Source organism: Hyperoodon ampullatus (assembly GCF_949752795.1).
Source record: "Hyperoodon ampullatus genome assembly, chromosome: 14".
NCBI lineage: Eukaryota > Metazoa > Chordata > Mammalia > Artiodactyla > Ziphiidae > Hyperoodon > Hyperoodon ampullatus.
Genome location: NC_136927.1, coordinates 33910588 through 33933217, shown reverse-complemented (window position 1 = coordinate 33933217; position 22630 = coordinate 33910588). Strand labels below are relative to the sequence as shown.

Below are 22630 nucleotides of genomic sequence, written 5' to 3'. Positions count from 1 at the left end.
CAATTAGCCGCATTACTGACAATGATAACTTTTTTTTTTGTAGTATGTAAAGTATGAAGTACACTAATATTGTTGTGCAGCTGCTGGTGTTTTTAATGTGGATCACTTTTTCACCAATTAATTTTAGCATCCATTGATAATTCTTGCTTGAAACAATTATTATTGCTGATGAGTGGTGATTTTCTAATTCCATCATTCTTTCTACAAAGTTTTTTAAGCGTCACATGGCTTTTAATGCCCCCCACGTCCTGATGACACCTACATTTATATCTCAACACCTTTCTCTGGAGCTTTAGGCTTATATCTGCACCTCTTCATTTATATATACATCCCTAGATGATTTATTATATCCAGGAGGTAGCTTTTGATTTTCACCCCTTGGGCCCCAAGTCTATGCTTTGCCTAGTTTTCCCCACTTCAGTAAGTGGCCCTACTGTTGTCCCAACTGCTTAAACCTAATAGTTAGATGTCATTTTTTATTTTGCCCTTCCCTTTCTCCCTCACCCACAGTATGTCGGCAAGTTCTAGCTCTCCTGTCTCTAGAATCATTCTCTCCATCTCTGTAGATTAGGCCAAGGCCATAAACTATGACCTTCTGCCTATTTTATAAATAAAGCTTTACTGGGACACAGCCATACCCATTCATTTACCCATTGTGTGGCTGTTTTCATGTTACAAAGGTCAGAGTTAAGTAGTTGCAACAGAGATCCCTGTATGGCTCTCAAGCCTAAAACATCTACTGTTTGTCCCTTTAAGGAAAAGTCTGACCTCTGATCGAAGTGGTTGTCTCTGGCCTGGACATCCACAGTGGACAGTTCCTTCCAGCTGACCTCCCTACTTCAACTCTAACAGGAGTCTAGATGATCTTTTAAAAACATGGAGCATATAATGTGATTATCTTGCTTAAAACCTGATGATATCCCATTGCTCGTAGAATAAAGTAAATTCTTACCATGGCCTGTAAGGGCCTATGTAATCTTGCCCCATTCTCTCCAACCTGACATTACGCCATTCTTCTGCTTACACTTCCTTGCTGTTTCTGGAACAGTCCAAGCCTTTTCCATCCTCTGGGCATTTATGCTTGTTCCCTGCCTGAAATACTCTTCCCCCAGCTCCTTCATGTCTGATTCATTCTTACCCTGAGGTCCTCCCTCCTGGTGGCCTTCTCTGGTCATCCTAAGGTCATTCGCTTCACTACAGAGCAGGACAAGTCTACCTTGTTCACTGTTAGCTCACTAGTGCCTGATACAGTGCCTGGCACAGCGTAAGAACCAAATCACAGTTTGTTGAAAGGAGAATGGATGAACGAGCGAATGGAGTGAATGAATAGACAAACACATTTCAAAATCATTTGTTTTTTCCATTGATTTTTTTGAGCTGTAGTTAAATATGGTCTTTCCTGAGTCTTTTAGACTCCTTGGTTTGTTACAAAATTTTTATGATAAACGGTTACTTCTGCTAATGCATTGTTTAAAAAATTCTGTTCAGGAATTCCATACTTAAACCAGGAAGAAGAGAGACAGTTAAGAGAGCAGTATGATGAAAAACGTTTACAGTCCAATGGTGCAGGCGCTTTGTCGTACACGTCTCCTAACACTTCAAAATGTCCCGTGACGATTCCTGAGGATCAGAAGAAGTTTATTGACCAAGTGGTGTAAGTTCCTAAACTGAAACCAAACGTGCGTTGAGTCACGTGCCTTGGGGCAGGGCTGACGTCTGTATCTCAGGCTCGTGCTTCACATGCACAGTGCACACAGAGGTGTGGTGTTTGAGGGGCAGGATTTAACTGTGGTGTATCTGAGTTTGTGTCACAGCTGTCAACTGTAAATCGAGTTCTGTGTACTGTACTTAGACTTCCCATGTGTCACCAGGCAAGAGACTATCTTGGCCAAGTGGTCAGACCTCCTGTGTGGACCACGGGCCTGACAGCCACCGTCCAGTCCCCGTGAAAGCAGAGACCCATCCAGATATTTGCAACACAGCCATGTTTTTTTCTCTTGCAGTGAAGTTTCTGACAAGCAAATGTGCCCTCAGAGGAGCGTCTGGTTTTGCTCTGTTTAGCTGTCAGTATAACTGCTTTACTAGGAAAGTAAAAATGCAAATCACTTGTATTGCTGAATCCTGGAGAAGTTGTTGTGAACTCGTTAATAACAGCAACAAATGCCAGAATAAAGTATTTTTCTTTAAGCCTTACTGAATTAAAAAGTTATAACATGATGTGGTAAAATTACAGTGTCGTATGTTCTTGTATTTGGATTGCTTTTGAGTATGATGATTCTGCTGGTTGACAACTTCATTCCTTAATGATGCTGATGGTCATGTTTTTATTCTAATTACTCAGAGAGAAAATAGAAGATTTATTACAAAGTGAAGAAAACAAGAACTTGGATTTAGAGCCATGTACTGGGTCAGTTGCCCTGAATATTTTCATGTGTACTTTTTTTGGAAAGGTAGATGATTTCTGGCATGTGCTCCATTTGGTCGCTTAAAAACACTTTCATAAATAGTCTTTTTATTATAGGTATGTTCCCAATATTTTAGCACTAACTTTAGCATTAACAGAATTGGGACCATGGTATATAGAGACACTGAATGAATACTTTGTTCTGTCCTGGAGGGGAGAAAGCTGTTGTGCACCTTTGCTTTAAGTCATGCTCAAGAGTGGCATGATTATTGTAGCCTTGACTTGTGCTTCATACATAAAGGCTTCAGAAGAGCAGAATTTACTGTCAGGCTACTCCTGTCCTTTTAATTTCTCTCTGCAGTAAAAAAACATCAGTGTTTCATAGAGTCAGTGACTGAAACAGCCTGCTTTCCTTCCTTTTACTTTGTGACTAGCTTCACACAAGTGTTTTAATGCATCTGTCTACTTAAAACTCTTCATACAGCCACAGGAAGTAATACTTTGGTTAGACAAGACCTTCTGCCTCTTCTATAAGGCAGTATAATAATAATAATAATAAAGAGCATTTCGATGAAGAAAAGTGGTGAGGAATCCTCCCACCTCAAACATCCTGTCTGCTCTTGTTTGCACATTACCTGTCACTTCTAATGAAGTCTCCTTTAAAAATTACATACTTTTCCCAATTCGAAAAAGAATAAATACATGTATATGAATAACTCAATCACTTTGCTGTACACCTGAAACCAACTCAGCATTGTTAATCAACTATACTCCAGTATGAAATAAAAAGTTTAAAAAAATTCAATCCATCTTTCTTTTATCCATTATTATTATCATTATTATTTTTAATTTTATGTATTTTTGGCTGCATTGGGTCTTTGTTGCTGCACGTGGGCTTTCTCTAGTTGCGGTAAGCGGGGGCTACTCTTTGTTGCGGTGCGTGGGCTTCTCGTTGCAGAGCACGGGCTCTAGGAGCACGGGCTTCAGTAGTTGTGGTGCGCAGGCTCAGTAGTTGTGGCGCACGGCCTAGTTGCTCTGTGGCATGTGAGATCTTCCTGGACCAGGGATCGAACCCATGTCCCGTACACTGGCAGGCAGTTTCCCATCCACTGCGCCACTAGGGAAGTCCCCAATCCATCTTTAAAAAAAAAAAAAAAAAATTAAATGTCTTTCCCAACCAGTGCTTGGTCAGTTTGAATTTTCCTTTACTGAGCCATAATTAATACCTTTTCATTTGTTTTTATAGGTTCCAAAGAAAACTAATTTATCAGACTTTGAGCTGGAAGTAAGTGTTTATATTATACATGAGAGCTCTGTGAGGGACCCAGGATTTAAAAACTAAATGTAATTTTTTAGCTCTTATGTCATTTTTGATATTCTGCAGTTCTTGGTGATTTGACCATACCGTGTTCTTGGGCAGTGCTTTATTTTGTTATTATTTTCCCCTAATTTGTTAAGTTGAATACCTACTTAATTTATTTCCTTGTTATTCCTTCTTAGTAGATGTTGTAAAGCCTTTACAGTTTTCTTTTAACTATCACTTTGGCATGTCCATTAACTTCTGGATGTGTAGTGTTTTTGTTCTTTGAAGGTATCAATATATGGTAAAGATTTGGTTTTAAGACCTGGGAAATACTCAGGTGAATGCTTTTTCTAAAACAGGGGTTAGGCCATGGGTAGGTTTCAGGAGGCCTATGAATCCCCTGAAACAATATCCAAAATTGTGTGTGTGTCTTTTTCTGGAGGTGTTTCTATTGGTTTAATTATATTTTCAAGTGGATCTCTAACTCAAAAATTGAGTATCAGGATTAGACAGATGAATGTTTGCACTTGACTTTGTTTGGAGTTCTTGTTCTTTCATTAGAGTGTGCCAGTGGCATGTATACTGGGAATTTACTTTGACCAAAACAGGAAAAGGGCCATTGTTGTTTGACCAGGCTCCTTTCCTCTCACGTTATCCTTGCCACGTACTCCACCCGAGTTCCAGATTCCTCTCCTGGGCAGATGAAACTACTGTGCCAGATTACAGCAGAGTTACTCATCTCAGATCTCCCCTGTGCATGCCCCAGATCATCCAAAGAGACCTTCAGAATTTTACTTAGGAAGTAAACATTGTGATATTTAGAAGCAAGATTTGACAGTGTAGTAATGAGTTGACTGTATTACGGGATGCCTGACATTTCAGAAGATGCCTAAGTCCTAAAAATATTAATTTGAAATCAGTTACATTCCTGTTTTAAGAGGAGAGAGAGGGAAACATTTTGCAGCTGAAATTACTCTAAAGTCTTCCTAGTAGTGGTATTTATTTCATACTTAATAAAACTTAAGTAATGAAATTATAGCTATGTACTTGTTTTTAAAATACTTAGGGTTTTAGCTGTTGTCTCATCTACTGATGTCATGTTTTCTTTCTTTTCTTTAGGTATCCCAAAGGCATTCATGTTGAGACTTTAGAAACTGAAAAGGTAACCTCAAGAATTATCCAGGGCCAACAGCAAATGCATGAAACCCATGCAACAATATGCAAATGCAAAATGCAATCAAATCGAGCAGTTGAAAGTCAGAGTTTACTCCTTGGCTCTGCTACATATGAACTGGGTGACACTGGGCAAGTCATTTCCCCTCTGCCAGCCTCGTTTTCCTCATTTGTGCATTGGGCATGAGCATGGTAATAAGCTATACCTATCTCACAGCTTTTTAAAAAATAGTGATCAAGTGGGTAGATGGAAGTGAACATGCTTTGTAAACTTGAAAGTATGCAAATGTTAGTACATGTTCTTAATCATCACGGAAAGCTGATTTACATGGTATCCATGTAATAATTGCTTCCTGTTATGTGGGCCAGTAAAATTAAATTTTAGAATCTGGGGCATAAACATAACCATCATCATGTACTCCCAGGGTGCAGTGATACAACCGTGATGGGTAAAGGTGGGCTGATGGTGAGCTAATGGTGGGTTCCTTCTACAGAATTTTAGAATTTAGTTCTTGTTGTTAAGTCAGATGTCTAATTAAATAAGAGATTAAATAAATTAAGTCTTGCTAGAAGAAAAATCTCAAACTTTGACGCAGGACGTTTTGTAGTATATTTGATTGATACAAAATGCAGTATGTGAGAAAGAAGGTGCTAGTTATCTGACAAGTTACCAGAAAATCCAGGATTTTTTTTCTTTTTTTTCCTTTTTTTTGGCCATACCACACGGCTTGTGGGATTTTAGTTCCCTGACCAGGGATTGAACCCAGGCCCTTGGCAGTGAGAGCCTGGAAGCCTAACCACTGGACCACCAGGGAATTCCCCAGGATTTTTTTCTTATGTTAATAAAATGTAGAAATTTTTTTATTGAGGTGTGGTTAACTTACAGTATTACAGTTTCAGGTGTACAACATAGTGATTCAACATTTTTATAGATTATATAGAAATTATTTTAAAACCAACTATTTAGAAATTCATGTTCAAATGCAGCATCTCAGTGTTTATTATGGAGTGTCTTATTCTCACAGTCTGTTGATATTTATAATTGTCTTTTGGGGTGGTTAATAAACCATGGGAAAATGTCATGGAAACACGGAGGTGGAATTTTGGTTTGTAAAGCATCAACTCAACTTTTGGTGGCATTTCAAAATACTTTCAGTGTGTTTAGCCCATGAAGGACTGTGCAGTGAGAAAAATTGTAACTTCTACTGGTAGCAGAATCTGAATTTTGGGGGGTAGGGGTCAGGTAGCTTCCAGAAAATTGTATATCTGCTTTATGTCTTTTAGAAAGAGCGCTATATTGTTATCAGCAAAGTAGATGAAGAAGAACGTAAAAGAAGAGAGCAGCAGAAACACGCTAAGGAACAGGTGATTGGATTATGTTCATTTCCTCTGGGTGAGAAATGGCTACAGAGTTGTAGATCCTGTGATAGATTAAATTTAATGAATATTTTTCTACTAGAGAAGAATCGAATTGGTAGCAAAACCTGGAAGAGAATGAGGGGAACCTAAGGTTAAGTAATTAGATGCAGCCAACAAAGTGAGGCTGGCATCATGGTTGACCAGTCTTCACTTCCATGAAGCAGTCTTGGAGAAGGAATTAGTGGTTATCATTCAGATTGTGTGTCACTGAGCTTCACAGCCCATTAACTAATCTTGCTGTGTCTAACTTCAGGCACAGTTACTAGTTTTCCTAAAACAAGGTTTAGATGATACGATTCGACAGATTAGGATGCACGGTCATATTTGCATCGTTGGAACCTTGCCCTGGTTGTCCTCAGGAGAATGGATTCGAGTAAGTCTGGAGGCAGGGAGACCGGTTCAGCTGCGGAGTAACCAGCTAAGAGATGTCAGTGCCCTGGAACAGGAAAGTTAGTAGCAGTTTAGGTGGAATCTGGCCATCTTTAGAAGGTAGCGTCAGTGGAATTTGTGATTGGATGTGGGTGGTGAAAGAGGAAGGCAGAAGAAAGAAGATGCTCAAGCCAGAAAGTTGAGCAGCTGGGTAGGCTGACATCTGTCCACTTAGACGGGGTGATGGAGTGGTGTTGGTGGGGGGGGCGCAGGTGGAGGAGGCCAGGAGTGGGTTTGGGTGAGGGTGGACGTCCAGCTCACCCATGCATGAAGCAGGACCACGTCAGACTAATGCAACTAGGAAAGACACAGCAAGCCTCTGTTAGATTTAGACAGTTTATGACTTAGAGAAGGTGACAGCTGCACGTGGTGCGTGTCCCACAAACCAGAAAGACAACACTGAAACAAAAGGGGCCAGGTGACTGCAGAGTGAGCTGTGGATGCCCCATCGCCGAGCAGCCAACTCTAGACTGCGTCTCAGTGCTTTCGTACTCTGTAGCTCTATTCTGAAAAGGCGGTGGGGGCAGGAAGGCCCAGGCCTCATCAGGACCTGGGCAGCAGTGAGAAACTGTCTCATGACAGCCTCCCAGGCGAGAGAGGGAGGTGGCCTCCCATCCTCTCCTGGGGTGTTCCACCCAGATGCACATTAGTTATATCTCAAGCCTTTGCCTGCATGGACTATTTGGATATGTGCAAGGTCACCAGGACACCGTGGCAGGGCTGTCCCCCTACAGTGGACAAAGGTGTTACATTCTGCTTTGGAGCAGATGAGGTTTTTGATGTTTTGGGGGCATCTGAGCATCGGTGTCCTGTCGGCAGATTGTCGTGCTGGAGTGCAGGAGAGGGGTGAGGGCTGGGGTTGGTTGTCATTGGCAGAGAGACCGGGACAGGATGAGAGCACCTATCGCATGCATGAGGAAGAAGCAGAGGGCCCAGGGTCGGATCCTGAGGACCCCCAGCATCTGAGTGATGGGCAGACGTGCAGACATGTGCCTGAGGTTATTGTGACACAGCAGCCAAGGGCAAGAGTGTTTGAAGAAGGGGATGTTGACAGGGTCTGATGCTCTCGAGGGGTAGAATGAGGACTGAGACATGGCCATTGGGTTTAGCCTTGGGAGTAGGTTTTTTTCTTCTTTTTTAAAGAATATTCTTTAAAAAGTTAAAAAAAATTTAATTCTGGTAAAATGTATAACATAAACTTTACCATCTTAACCATTTTAAACTGTACAGTTTTGTACTGTAAAATATATTCACACTGTTGTGCAACCGTCACTGCCATCCATCTCCAGAACTCCTTTCATCCTGCAAAACTGAAACTCTGTACCCATTAAACAATAACTTCCCATTCCCCCATCCCCCAGCCTCTGGTAACCACCATTCTACTTTCTGTCTCTGTCAGTTTGACTGCTCTAGGTGCCTCATGTAAGCGGAATCGTACAGTATTTGTCTTTCTGTTACTGGCTTAGTTCACTTAGCATAATGTCATTTAGGTTCGTCTGTATTGTAGCATGTGACAGAATTTCCATTCTTCTTAAAGGCTGAATAATATCGTATGTACCACATTTTGTTTATCCGTTTATCTGCTGATGGACACTTGTATTGCTTCTACCTTTTGGTTCTTGTGAATAACGCTGCTCTGCACATGGGTGTACAAGTATCTCTTTGAGTCCTCGCAGTTCTTTGGGGCACACACCCAGGAGTGGGATTGCTGGCTCGTATGGTAGCTCTGTTCCTAATTTTTTGAGGACCAGCCACACTTTTCCACAGTGACTGCACCACTTTACATTCCCACCAACAGGGCACAAGGGTTCCAATTTCTCCACATCCCTGCCAACGCTTGTTAGACTTGAGAGTAGTTTAAAGAGGTGAGCAACTTCAGTGAGGGTGAAGCGGGGGAGCAGGGGGTTTGCGGGTCCCTGGGAGTTGAACTGGACCTAGTAAGTGGAGAGGAGTCTTTAAGGAATTTAGCTGTGAAGAGACAAGAAGGAGAGTGGTTACGTGGAGCTCAGATTAAAGGAAGGGGTTTCAAGACAGGAGAGAAATTGAGCCCATTTAAGTGCATTGGGAACAAAACAGGAGAGGAGAAACTGAATGGGGATGAATCTCTGTGCTGTGCTATAAAAATTTTATAAAAATGCATTTGACCAGGAAAAAAGAGCCTGAGCATTCTTGATTTGACAGTCAGCTGCTGGGTGGATCACCTCAGAATTGAATTCAGTATTGAGTTTGGCCAGCAGGTGGCAGCTTTTAAAAGTTTGTATTTCTAAGGCAACTTGAGAGACTAGGAATTTCAACAGTTGATGGGAAGTGATGGGTAAACCCTAGCACTGTTATTTTAGTAACTAAAGAATAATTTGCCACTTTGCTCATTTTAAAACAGAAGAAAGGTATGTGCATAGGTCATTTCAGATGCAGTTGTTTGGGGTGATAGACTCAAAGCATGTGAAACTAAAGCTATCTAACTCCATATAAAACTTCAGTCTTTTTTCTTTTTTTTGCCTAGATTTTAACCCGTTCAAATAAGCAATATGTATACGTCAATAGTGTTTTTTTTATTTTGTTTTTAAATTAGGAAGAACTGAATGATGCTGTGGGGTTTTCTAGAGTCATTCATGCCATTGCTAATTCGGTAAGTGAACCAGACTTTTTAACTAATTTCATGAACATAACGTTTAAGGTGAAATGCCCAGTTATCATTGCAAATTAATCATCTGGTCACGTTTGGAATGTTTACCTGGTCTGGAGGGAGAAGTTAGAACTTCATAAAGACAGATTGTTGTTATAAGGCGCTTAGTGTGACATCGTAATTGCGGAATTATATCCAAACCATTTTTTTAGAAAGCATTTCTTGTAAAACGCAGGGGAGGATTATACAATGACGGCCTTATGTGGCTCCATGGAACTAATATTTATTATTCTCAAAACCAATAAGAAGCAGAATAACAAACTAAAGAATATGGTGAGAAACAATCTAGTGTTTGAAGCGTTTTATTCCTTAATTAGAAGAATCTAGAGGGTAAAAATAATTGTATTGAGTTCTCTGTATAACTGTGATTGAATCTTATATCTCATAGCCTTAATAACATTTGATACATTTAAAAAAATGTGTTGACCATTTGTGTAAATATGCTGGAGCGTTCTGCAATAGATAGGATAGACATTTTCCCTTGTTTTGTAAATCCTTTCAGGAAAGAGGCACCCACATCTTGAATAGATTAAACTGGGTCTTGCTGCTGGTTGTTTTGTGAGTTATGCATCCGAGTCAGACTGCTTGCCTAGATGCTAAGTTGCCTGGAATCCAAGACTTTTCTTTACTTGAGTAGCTGGCCTAGGGAGAAGAAATTGTCCCCCTAGAGGAGGAGTCATCTTGTCCCTTAGACGCTGAACTCTGCATCAGGGAAGCTTTACGGCCGGCCGGACTCCAGGAGTCCATGAATGTCTCACCACCAGGTGCAGGCTTGTCAAACAGGAGCATCTGAGGAGATGCAGCCACTGTCCCCAGCGGGGGCAGGGGGCTGTGGCCAGTAAACAGAAGTTAGAGAGCCTTGTGAAGGAGGAGGGCTGGCTCACCCGGAGCTCTTTCCCTAAGTAAGTGACATCATCAGAACGGAATAGAAAGTTGGATGAGCCTGGAGAAAAACCAAGGTGTGAGTCTCTTGAGAAGTGGCTAAGATTACGGGTATCCAGAAAAGCAGAGAGCACATTTGCTTACATTATACACTCTTAGCAACGTTTAGAGCAGTGGTTGATTTGACTGAGGCTGTCCCTGAAACAGAGATGTGGGGCGGCAGTTGGCTTTGAGCCCTCTTATAGCCACTGTGAGGGTTTAGGTAGCTTTTCCAAGATTGGGATGTTTGTTTGCCTTGTACAAACAGTTTGGATACCTTAGCCTGCTGTGCCTCTGTTTATTTTTTCTCTCTGGTGTCTCTCTCCCGCAGAGTGATTCATAGTATGTTGCTGACCATTGGTAGTTCACGTCACAAAGCATACTGCGAAAAAAGCCCTATTTCTTAGTGATCCAGACACTTAAAATTTAAGTCATGTACCTTAAAAATACTAACATAGTTAAGCTCTGTAGAGCCAGTGAACAGTAGACTCTCTTTATGTCAGATCAAATTCTTTTCCCATCACTCTTGGTAGTGAATCTGTTTAAAAAATTTTTGTATTAATTTTTCACCCACAGAAAAGTTGCAAAACTGGTGCATAGTTTCCATATATGCCTCACCTAGCTACCCCAATGTTATTATCTTACATAATATATGGTTATCAGAACCAGGAAATTAACATTGGTACAATATTATGAACTAATATGAATTTCACCCTTTTCCACTAAGTCCTTTTTCTACTCACAATTCTATCTAGGATCCCACATTGCATTTACTTGTTATTTCTCCTTAGTTTTCTGCAGTCTGTAATTTTCTTTGTCTTTTATAACCTTGATATATTTTTTAAAATATATATTTATTTATTTGGCTACGTTAGGTGTTAGTTGCGGCATGTGGGCTCTTCCTTGAGGCACTTGGGCTGCTCTGTAGATGTGGTGCGTGGGCTCCAGAGCGCGCGGGCTTAGTAGTTGCAGCACATGGGCTCTCTAGGTGTGGTGCGTGGGCTCTAGAGCGCACAGGCTTAGTTGTCCCAGGCATGTGGGATCTTAGTTCCCTGACCAGGGATCGAACCCATGTCTCCTTCATTGGAAGGCAGATTCTTAACCACTGGACCACCAGGGAAGTCCCAACCTTGATTTTTTTTTTTTTTTTTTGCGGTACGCGGTACGGTGGCTTCTCCCGTTGCGGAGCACAGGCTCCGGACGCGCAGGCCCAGCGGCCACAGCTCACGGGCCCAGCCGCTTCGCGGCATGTGGGATCCTCCCGGACCGGGGCACGAACCTGCATCCTCTGCATCGGCAGGCGGACTCCCAACCACTGCGCCACCAGGGAAGCCCCCAACCTTGATATTTTTAAAGAGTGTTGACTGTAATTTTGTCAGATGTCTCTCAGTTTGGATTTGTCTGATCTTTTCTCATGTTGGATTGAGGACATACATTGATTGAGGCAGGAATACCACAGAAATGATGGACCTGGATCACTTGGTTTAGGTGATGTCTGCTGGATTTGTGCACTGTAGAGTTACTGTTACCTCCTTTGTGACTGATAAATATTTGGGGGGAGATACTTTGGTTGAGACAATGAGAATCCTGTGTTTTTTTGTTTGTTTGGGGTTTTTTTGGCCGCACCGTGTGGCATGTGGGATCCTAGTTTCCCGACCAGGGATCAAACCCTTGCCCCCTGCGGTGGAAGCGCAGAGTCTTAACGACTGGACCACCAGGGAAGTCCCGAAAATCCTGTTTTTCCTCAAGCTTTTGCCTGTAACGTAGCATCTGTCGGTGGATCTTGCCTGCAGCCATTATTGCTGTGGTTTTCTAGTGGCGAGTCTGTGTTTTTTCCTCTTTCTTTCTCCATTCATTCTTGGAATTCTTCTAGAAGGAAGAGCTGTCCCTGCTCCCCTGTTTTATTTGTTAATTCTTTAAAAAATTTTTTTGGACTCAGGGAAATTTATTTCATTCTACAGATTTTAATCTACTTTTTTTATTGTTTATTTTGGGGCTCAGATGGTACCACCTTGGCCATTGGAGTTTCTTCAGGTTGACTCCCCCTGGAACAAGCCCCCACCCTTTTCTGAGCACCTCCTTACTTTCTGACATCACAAGATGTTCCAGACTCATCTTCTATTTTCCCTGCCTCAGCTGTAGAATCAATGACTTCTCCAAGGAGCCCTGGTTCCTTTTATTGGAGAATGGTGTTTAGAAACCAAGATCTGGTCCTGGGCTACTACTGTGGTGTTAGTGCTTCTAGTTCCCCTCACTGGACAGAGCTAAGAATGATACATGTGTGTAACCATGCATGTATACACACATTGATATTTCTGTGCCTAACATATCTGTATATATATAAAAAAATGCCTTTATACTGATAGACCTCAGATTGTAGTCCAACACCACAGGGTTTCTTTTTTTTTTTTTTAATTAATTTATTAATTTATTTATTTTTGGCTGCGTTGGGTCTTTGTTGCTACGCGTGGGCTTTCTCTAGTTGCGGCTGCGGTGAGCGGGGACTACTCTTCGTTGCGGTGCTCGGGCTTCTCATTGTGGTGGCTTCTCTTGTTGTGGAGCACGGGCTCTAGGTGCACAGTAGCTGTGGCGTGCGGGCTTCAGTAGTTGTGGCTTGCAGGTGCACAGGCTCAGTAGTTGTGGTGCACGGGCTTAGTTGCTCCGTGGCATGTGGGATCTTCCCTGACCAGGGTTCGAACCTGTGTCCCCTGCATTGGCAGGCGGATTCTTTTTTTTTTTTTTTTTTTTTTTTTTTTTTTTTTTTTTTTTTTTTTTTTTTGCTTTTACGCGGGCCCCTCACTGTTGTGGCCTCTCCCGTTGCGGAGCACGGGCTCCGGACGCGCAGGCTCAGCGGCCATGGCTCACGGACCCAGACGCTCCGCAGCATGTGGGATCCTCCCGGATCGGGGCACGAACCCGCGTCCCCTGCATCGGCAGGCGGACTCTCAACCACTGCGCCACCAGGGAAGCCCGGCAGGCGGATTCTTAACCACTGCACCACCAGGGAAGCCCAGGGTTTATTTTCAACCTACTCTCTTTTCTTATTTGTACATTTTTTTCTCCAGCATTGGGAAATGCAGTTCTTATTATATGCTGTTTTCATAATTCTGTTCTTATCAGCCTCCTTCAGTGTTGTTGAGGGATTCATTTATAATACAGTTAGGTTCGTCTTTCAGGTTTGTATTCCATTTTGGGTTCCTTCCACGTCCTCTCTGTGGTTTTAATCAGTATTTGGTATTTTAGCATTGTATAGGTGTTCAGAATGTGCCCACACACTGAGCCAAAAGGACGGCTTGTCTGTTGGATTTGGGAGATTTTGTGTAAAATTATTTATTTCAAATAATTGTGTTTAGCTCTGTGAGTCAAGGAGTGTTACTCTGAAGGGCCACTGGGACATAGTGAAAAGCTCCACTGTAGTGACCAGATGCTTTATGTTAAAAATGCTGTCACCTGGCTAGCTAAATCCAAGTTGATATTCTGTTTTTGTAGTTTAATTTTTATCAAAATGGACCGATTTGTTGCACATATATTATACCTTACTGGTTGAAAAGCAGTGAATTTCATTGGAAATATTTCAGAATGAGCCTCATGAATTTTGACATAGATAATGAAGGAAACGAAAACTCATTCTACTTAATAAAATTAGAAATTAGTTATTTTTACCTTTTAGCATTGTTATGAATGTATCTTTTGAAAATAAGGAGTTGTTTTAAAGAATACACTCCTAAAATAGATATTTGGAGTTTGTTCACAAATTATTTGACAGTTCAAAATACCTAGCATTTTCAGTTACTTTCTTGAGCTCTTCAATAAAAATTTTACTACTGATTCTTGTGGGTGGCAAGATGAATAAAAACCAGAGAAAAAAATCAATGAAATCAAAGTCATTTGGAGTTTTCCTTTGCATTTTGGATTGAGCACCAGAAGAGGAATGAAGCCAGCCCAAATTTCTTTATTTGCATATCTTTATACATTCTTTTTCCTTAGTGTCAAAAAGTAAGTTTAGTACAAAATCCTTATGGAACTGAACCATACATTTCACTCTCAAGTCCTGATATAATTTTGTACCAAGAAGTCTTTTCCTAATCTTGACTTTTTTTAGGGGAAACTTGTCATTGGACACAATATGCTCTTGGATGTCATGCACACAGTTCATCAGTTCTACTGCCCTCTGCCCTCGGTAAGTGACTTGTCAGCCTGTTTTAAAAATTCATGAGTCTTTATTACTGAGAAAGTGTTCTCTGCTGGGTGCCATTTCCTTGTCTGCAGCATGCTCCCAGAGGGACAGTCTCCTGCGCTTGGTTGTACATTTTTGAAGAGATGTACCTACAAGCCGTTTTAAGGGGTCTTTGGTCATCTGCCTTTGCTGGAGCACGGTTAAACATGTGTTCCGTCATGGCGCCAGTGGTTTGCTCAATTAGTGCTGGGCGGGGATTTCCTGGGCCGCAGGTGTGGTCTTCTAGTTTGGTATTGCTAACATGAGACATAGCAGGGCCGTTGAAGGTGGGGTGGTGCTAGAGGTCATCTAGACTGGATCAGGTTGTGCAAAAGTCTTGGTTACCTCTTTGGAGGCTGCTTCCCTTAGGTTCTCTGTTGACCTCGGTGCTTTTTTTTTTTACTCTTGGCGCCAAGCCATCTCAGTGCACCAAAGCATGAGCTTTGGGAAAAGAGCTTCTCTTCTATCTCCTCCTCTTCTGCTCCTTGACTGCCCGTGGCCTCGTCTCGTTTGCCCCTCGTCACTCTGTCGTCTCCTCTCCTGTATTTTCTCTCCATATTTTCTGTCCTTTAGTCATCTCACCCACTTCCAGGACTTCAGCTGAAGACACCCACATCTTCTCCTCCAGCTGGGATCTCGCCTCAGATCTAGGTCGTAATTCATGCTGGACCCCACATGTGTCTACCTGGATAGCCTTCAGAATGAGAGGTGTTTAAAATTCACATGTCACAAACAAGATGTGTAACTTAACACAACCTTTCTTTCCTTTAGACTCCAATCCAGTTCTTTCTCCTGATTCCTTTACTATAAATGATGCCCAGTCACCAATACTGTTTTTAACATCGGTTTTGACTCTTCTTCTGTGCCCCAGATTTGGCCAGTTACAAAATACTGGCAATTTTGTTTCCAGGCTGTCTCTCACATCTGGATTATTTTCATTTCAAGTAGCAAGTAGCCTTATTTCTCATCTGGAGTTAGCAAACTCCAGGCAGGATTCTCTGTCTCGCTTTAACCTTCATCCCATCCTTTAAACCAGAGATTGGCAAACTTTTTCTATAAAGGGTCAGATAGTAAAATATTTGGGGCTTTCCAGGCTGGACGGTCTTTGTCAGGACTCTCAACAGTGCCATTGTAGCCTGAAAACTGCCATAGAATGCATTGCATAAACAAATGGGTGTGGCTTTGTCCCAGTAAAATTTTATTTAAAAAAATAGTTGATGGGCCAGATTTGGCCTGCAGGGCATGGTTTTCCAACCTCTGCTTTAAACTACCACCAGATTAATCTTTTATGACTTCTGGATTGGATGATACCTACTTTAGAGTTCAGTGCCTTTTATACATCTGCAAAGCCTCAGTTACTTCACATTTCTTACGAAACATCGTTCCATCAGCATCTTGATTACTTTTCTTTGGAAAGGTCCAACACAGCACAGCTCTGAATACAGTGGGTCTGTTGCTTCCCTTGCCCTATTTCTGCAACCTTCAGATTGTCCCTGCTTTTCATAACAACTGTATCACCCTCTGGGACTCAAAGGCATCATAGCTGTGAGTCTCAAAACAAACACAATGGGTGTGAATTTGCATTGTGTACATCTAAAGAGCTAATGTTAATTTCAGATCATTCACTCCTTATTGGCTGAATGGTAGCAGTCTCTCTCACGACTTTTTGACCTTTAAAGCAGTGAAGGTATCTGTAAGGAAAGAGGAAAGTATTCAATACTGCGTTTATAGGTGTTCTGAACACCAAACAGAGCTTGGCATGTAAGAGGCATTAAATATTGATTTAACAAATGCATATCTTCCGACTGTGTCAGTTTTATAACTCCTGATGTATGGCTCTGTTCACATCACTAACCCTGCTCAAAATTCTGAATTAATCCCATATTCTTTGTTTTTCTATACAGTTGATTCTTTTTAGCCTGGCATATCAAGCTTTCTGTGATCTGGCCCAGCCTTCTTGGGTAATCTAGTCACTCGTTACCATCCTTATTCTCATCAAGATTGGCTCATTTTTTCCCCTGGAAAGTGTCTTTGTATGTCTTTGGTTTGGGTATATAATTTCCTCCAACTTGAATTTTCTCTAGCTTTTCTCAATGTTTGCTATATACGGCTTTACCTGTCTTACCAAGGTCCAGCTTATGCCTCTTCCGTGAAGTTTTCACTGCCTGCTGCCTTGCCCAAGAAGTGATCTTTCCTTTCTCTGAACTCCCACAGAAGTTCAGAGAAACTTCTTTTTGTTTGTGTACCTCTTTTGTTGCATAAATTTTGTCTTTACAACATACGCCCCTTTTCCTTCTAGGTGATTCGCTCCTTGGACAAGGAATATAACCTTTTTTTTTTTTTAATTTTATTTTTCTTACTTGGCTGCATTGGGTCTTTGTTGCTGTGCATGGGCTTTCTCTAGTTGCGGCGAGCAGGGGCTACTCTTCATTGCAGTGCACGGGATTCTCATTGCGGTGGCTTCTCTTGTTGCACAGCATGTGTTCTAGGCGTGTGGGCTTCAGTAGTTGTGGCACTCGGGCTCAGTAGTTATGGATCGCGGGCTCTAGAGCGCAGGCTCAGTAGTTGTGGCACACGGACTTAGTTGCTCTGTGGCATGTGGGATCTTCCCAGACCAGCGATTGAACCCATGTCCCCTGCATTGGCTGGCGGATTCTTAACCACTGCACCACCAGGGAAGTCCTGGACAAGGAATATAATTTTTTTATTATCTGTGTCTAAATGCCTAGCATAGCACTTAGTATGTAAGCACTTAATAAATGTTATCTTGAATGTAACTAGTTTTGAATCAAATTCTACTAGAAAGAGCATGTGATTTGTTGCAAAGTAGGAGGTGGGTTAGGATAAGCAGTTTCATCCCTTGCTTTATTATTCAGGTGACCTGAGTATGTTATTTAACTTCTTTGTGTTTGTCATTGTTGGAAGGAGAAAATGGTTTTCTTCCATCTACCTTTAGAAGAAGTGATGACAATAAAGAGCAAGACCTATTTAAAATGGTAGAACTTTTACATATGCTGTTGTCAAATGTTGCATTTAAAAGTATACTAAAGAATCCATATTTTGGAACAGCCTTTTAGGGGAGAATCTCCTTTTAAAATTCTTCTTGGTATTTCATTCAGCATGACCTTTTAGAAGGCACTGGTTTAGAACTCTGCTATATGCTGGCCCTGGAAGTTGCTATAATTCTAATTTTTTTTTGCTTGTGAGGCTTTGTAATGGTATTGAGAGGTTACAGTCTTTATTGCATTTTTGTTTGACTTAGCATTGAAACCACTTATTCATGTATTGTTCATTAATTTAATGATAGCCATTGAAAAGCTGGTAAATATTTCAAGCTAGCTAAATACAGTCTGTATTTACAGGCTTGAAAAGCTAATGGGAAATGGCAGTTGCCTATGAAGCATGAATAACACTGAAGAGAAGTATAGTTACAAAGGGTCAGGAGTATGACTACGCAGTACAGTGTGGCAATTATGTATGTAAATGAGTTAATTCAAAATGAGAGCAATCTCATTCCAGCTCTAGACTTCCTGAGCAAATAAACTTGGGAAATGAATTGTCTAATTTAGGCACTTGCTATTGGTGCCACTTAAGCAGTTTTCTGAGTAGTTAAACAAGAATCATGTGTATTGGAAGTCTGTGTTTTAGTGGCCATTTTAACCAGTATTTCAATGGTGTTTCCATTAAAAGTGTAACCTAATTTACAATATGTCTATTTCCTGCATGAACCACGTTATTTATTTATTTATTTTTGTGTGGTACGCGGGCCTCTCACTGTTGTGGCCTCTCCCATTGCGGAGCACAGGCTCCGGACGCGCAGGCTCAGCGGCCATGGCCCACGGGCCCAGCCGCTCCGCGGCATGTGGGATCCTCCCAGACTGGGGCACGAACCCGTTTCCCCTGCATCGGCAGGCGGACTCTCAACCACTGCGCCACCAGGGAAGCCCAAACCACGTTATTTTATTTTTAAAAACTTTTTAGTGAAGTATAGTTGATTTACAATGTGTGTTAATTTCTGCTGTACAGCAAAGTGACTTGGTTATACATATATATATTCCTTTTCATATTCTTTTCCATTATGGGTTATCACAGGATATTGTGAACCATTTTATTTAAATAACTCTACTAGTCTCACTATTATGATGAGTTATGTAATAGAGCTATTACTGACAGTTTTCTACATATAATAGAAACCTTTTTTCCCCTCCTATTTCAGCCATAAAATGTTCATATTTGTCTATTTTGGTTATGCAGAAGTTTAATATCAGGTCATATGATTCCCAGTCAGTGAGGAAATTGACAAGAATTTTAGAAAGTAATTATTAATGAGATATGGGCCTGACAGTTTAGCCTAAAGGGCCTGTTTGAGGTATCACGGTTTGAGAAGAGAGCTATGGGACTTTAAATATTTATGTTTTAAGTATTGTGAGTGTATGAGTAAAATCATAACAGGTCATCCTCTTGTTTTTTAGGACTTAAATGAGTTTAAGGAGATGACAACATGTGTCTTCCCCAGGTAAGCTTTCTTTGAGGATTTGTCTTTTATTTATTTTTTTATTATTATTATTTTTAAATAATTTATTTATTTAATTTATTTCTTTTTGGCGCGTTGGGTCTTCATTGCTGCACGCAGACTTTCTCTAGTTGTGGCGAGCGGGGGCTGCTCTTCCTTGCGGTGCGTGGGCTTCTCATTGTTGTGGCTTCTCTTGTTGTAGAGCATGGGCTCTAGGCACGCAGGCTTCAGTAGTTGTGGCACATGGGCTTCAGTAGTTGTGGCTCGTGGGCTCTAGAGCGCAGGCTCAGTAGTTGTGGTGCACGGGCTTAGTTGCTCCGCGGCATGTGGGATCTTCCCAGACCAGGGCTCGAACTGTGTCCCCTGCGTTGGCAGGCGGATTCTTAACCACTGCGCCACCAGGGAAGCCCCTGTCTTTCATTTAAAACAGTCATTGGGGCATCCATAATACAAACAGATATTCAATAATTTATTAAAACCATTAGGTCATGATGACAGTCCCATTCACATAAGCTGGGAAATGGCTTAACAGCTCTACCTTTGTGATGGTTTGCTTTTACAATTGATGATTGGTTTTGTTGTTAAAAATTAAAAATCGGAAACGACCTGAGGGTGAAAATGGACAGCAGCTGCTTTTTTCTCATCCCACCTCCCGCTATCTGAGGAACTGGTGAGGTCTTCTTGAGTTGGCTCTTGTCTTTCTTATATGTCTGGTGAACCTTGTCACAGTGAAGTGTCCAGTCGAGGGTATTCAGTTGACTATTGGAGACAGTTGAATATATAGTTGGACAGAGTTGAATACATCCAGTTGAGAGTATTCTGTAGTCAGTCAAGAACTGTCTACCTAGAGAGTTTCTTTTTCTCAACTTTAAGTCAATGCCTTAATCTGATAATGCCCACGGTTAGTACTGTGTGTTCTGATAGGTCCACGTCAGCCACATGGAGTCTGCAGAGCAAGGGTCTGCGTCTGAGGACCTGTCTGAAGAGGGCTGCTGGACAGTTGCTCTTTCAGCCAGGCTATTTCTGTCCTGTTACCTGCAGTGCTCACATTTATGTGAGAAGAAACAGTTTTCATACTAGTGTCTCTCTCTCTCTCTCTTTTTTTTTTTTTTAGTATTCCAGTGTCTGAAGCAGAATAGTAAGAAATAACAACAATAGTATGAAACTGCCAAATGCAAATTTTGACCCTCCAAGAAATTATATTGCACAAATCTGGGTAGTGGTAGGAGATGGTAACAGCTTGAGAGTGTTAGACCTGCAACAGTATTTGATCCATGTAAAAACATATGAGGATATTTAACTTACCCTTGAGGTCAATGTAGCCCATGCCCTCTCAGCAAATCTAGAACTTGTGCTCTGGGTGTGGACTTTCCCACAGTCTCTTGATGAAGTCCCTGGATGAGGGGACTGAGTCCTCATCTAATGTAGCAGAGATGCCAGCACTAGGTTGGAATGGCTGATGTGCTTAATTCCTCTGTCCACTTTTAAGACTTTCATTTGAGTAAAATACATTTTGAACATTGCTATACATTTTGTTTACCTTATTAAAAATTCTTTTGCTTTTAGACTCTTGGATACAAAATTGATGGCCAGCACACAACCTTTTAAGGTATTTTTAAAATCTGAACTATCAAGCTATAGTTTGAAATTTTCTGAATTACTACTAACAGCTTTGGAATTCTGGTCTATTGAAATGTCATTTTCAAACCGCCCCCCCCCAAAAAAAAAGAAAAGAAAGAAAGGAACAAAAAAGGAAAAAAGAAATTGGAAAAGACTAGAAATAAATATATCAAAATGTGAATAGCAGTTAGTTGTCTTTGGGTGGTAGAATTTTGGGTTTTTTTTCCTCCTTTATTCTTTCTGAATGTAAATTTTTAATATTATATGATGTATTTTTGAATAGGTTACTCATGCACACACTCCTTCATTTCTTTTCCTTATTTTACATATTTTGGATATGTATTCTAATCAAGAGAATTCAGATAAAAGTATAATCAGTTGCTACTTTCTGAAGTGACTTTATATGACTGAGTGAAATGAGTGCCAGAACAGTATAGCTTTCTGCCCAAAGGTCTGTAGATATCGAACACATCTGTAAAAACCTTTCATACGGCTGTACTTTCCATATGGTGGAAATTAAACTTGCTGTTTCTCTTTCACATTGAAAAAAACCATGTGTTAAAGAAACACAGAACTCCTGTGTTTCTTTAAAGAACACAAGGGGGCAGTACTAGATGTTTTTGTTTTTGTTTTTTCCTGACACTCAGTGAATCTGTTTATGTTGCACTGAGATGATGAAGGCTCATCATTCTCTGCTTACTGGTTTGCAGGATATCATTAACAACACATCCCTTGCGGAATTGGAAAAGCGGTTAAAGGAGACACCTTTCAACCCTCCTAAAGTTGGTAAGAATATAAAATGATCCTGAAAAGCCCCAAACTCTTGGTGATAATTACAGATGTCTATTGTAAAAGAAAGGTGGAACTGTTCTAGAAACTATATATATTGTACATTTGTAGATTTTGGCTAAATTAACTTGCTCATGCCCTGGGTTGAATTACTGTTTTCTGAGTAAAGGTGGTCCTCTAATTCTACATCTGTTTTATGTGAGTAGGATTGGGTAGCCTGTTCATTGAGAAATTTAGCAATGGAAGCTTCAGGGCCTTTTTATTTCGTAATGCTTGGAATTCTCCCTAAACTTGATGTGTCTTTCTTTTTTATGGTGCTTTGTTTCAGAGGAGACAAAGTTGGTGATTAATTGCAAGGGCTAGAGTGAAAATATACTTTCTGTCTCAGGAAAGCCCAAGAACTGGGTTTACAGATGAGGAAGGAGGGGCCCCAGCCCTTCCTCCTTCAGAGGTGGCTTAGGCACCCAACAGCAGCAGTGAGGAAAGCCAAAAAGGGAGGAATGTTTCTTGGGGGTGGAGATGTTTTGCCACGTCTGGCCATGGCCCCTACCCAGGTATTTGGTGAACCTTCCAGGTGTTACTTCCTTGGTTCCTCTTAGCCTAGTTGTGCTGCTTGATACCGTAACTCACATTCCCTTAGCTGCAGCCTGCAAACTTCCCAAGACCTTGATAATAGGACTGATGGTTCAGAAATTGACAATGGAAGGTACTAAAGCAGCCAAGTCTACAGTTATTTGCTTCCCTTTCTGGAATAGTCCAAAAAAGGAATTAAGAAAAGGGTGGGGGGGTTGGTGGAGGGGAGAAAGCCTAGACCTTTTCTCTAACTATATAATGGAAATAATTGATTTTGGAAATATGTGTTTCAGCTGGTGGCAGGGTAGAGGCTATGACTTAATTGGCTCTCATGTTAAAAGACTTTTTTTAAGCTTAAAGTCTAATATTTGATACTTACGGAGGTTAAAGAATTCTTGCTTAAAGAGCACTGTATTGACGTAAAAACAATTGTAGCCTTTTCATTATTAATTTCCACTCATGCTTTTGATTCTGTTGTAACCTTTTTGATATTCATTTCCAGAATGGTTCTAGGAAATAATTATCTATAAGTTATAGTTTTATCCTATTATTTCCGTATAATATTCTGGTAGAGAGTTTACTCT

The 22630-nt window shown here is 41.0% G+C and overlaps 1 protein-coding gene across 2 annotated transcripts in view; it reads left to right on the top strand.

Annotated features, from left to right (window-relative positions):
* The window catches only part of PARN (poly(A)-specific ribonuclease), a 160248-nt gene that overhangs the window by 13477 nt on the left and 124141 nt on the right, over nucleotides 1-22630 (top strand). For both annotated transcript variants that reach the window (XM_079720022.1, XM_079720021.1), the window contains 10 exons: nucleotides 1489-1654; nucleotides 2342-2407; nucleotides 3651-3689; nucleotides 4827-4869; nucleotides 6165-6245; nucleotides 9301-9357; nucleotides 14438-14515; nucleotides 19024-19067; nucleotides 20631-20673; nucleotides 21395-21470. In XM_079720022.1, the coding sequence (XP_079576148.1) occupies nucleotides 1489-1654; nucleotides 2342-2407; nucleotides 3651-3689; nucleotides 4827-4869; nucleotides 6165-6245; nucleotides 9301-9357; nucleotides 14438-14515; nucleotides 19024-19067; nucleotides 20631-20673; nucleotides 21395-21470 (693 nt within the window). The remainder of the gene's footprint in view (nucleotides 1-1488; nucleotides 1655-2341; nucleotides 2408-3650; nucleotides 3690-4826; nucleotides 4870-6164; nucleotides 6246-9300; nucleotides 9358-14437; nucleotides 14516-19023; nucleotides 19068-20630; nucleotides 20674-21394; nucleotides 21471-22630) is intronic.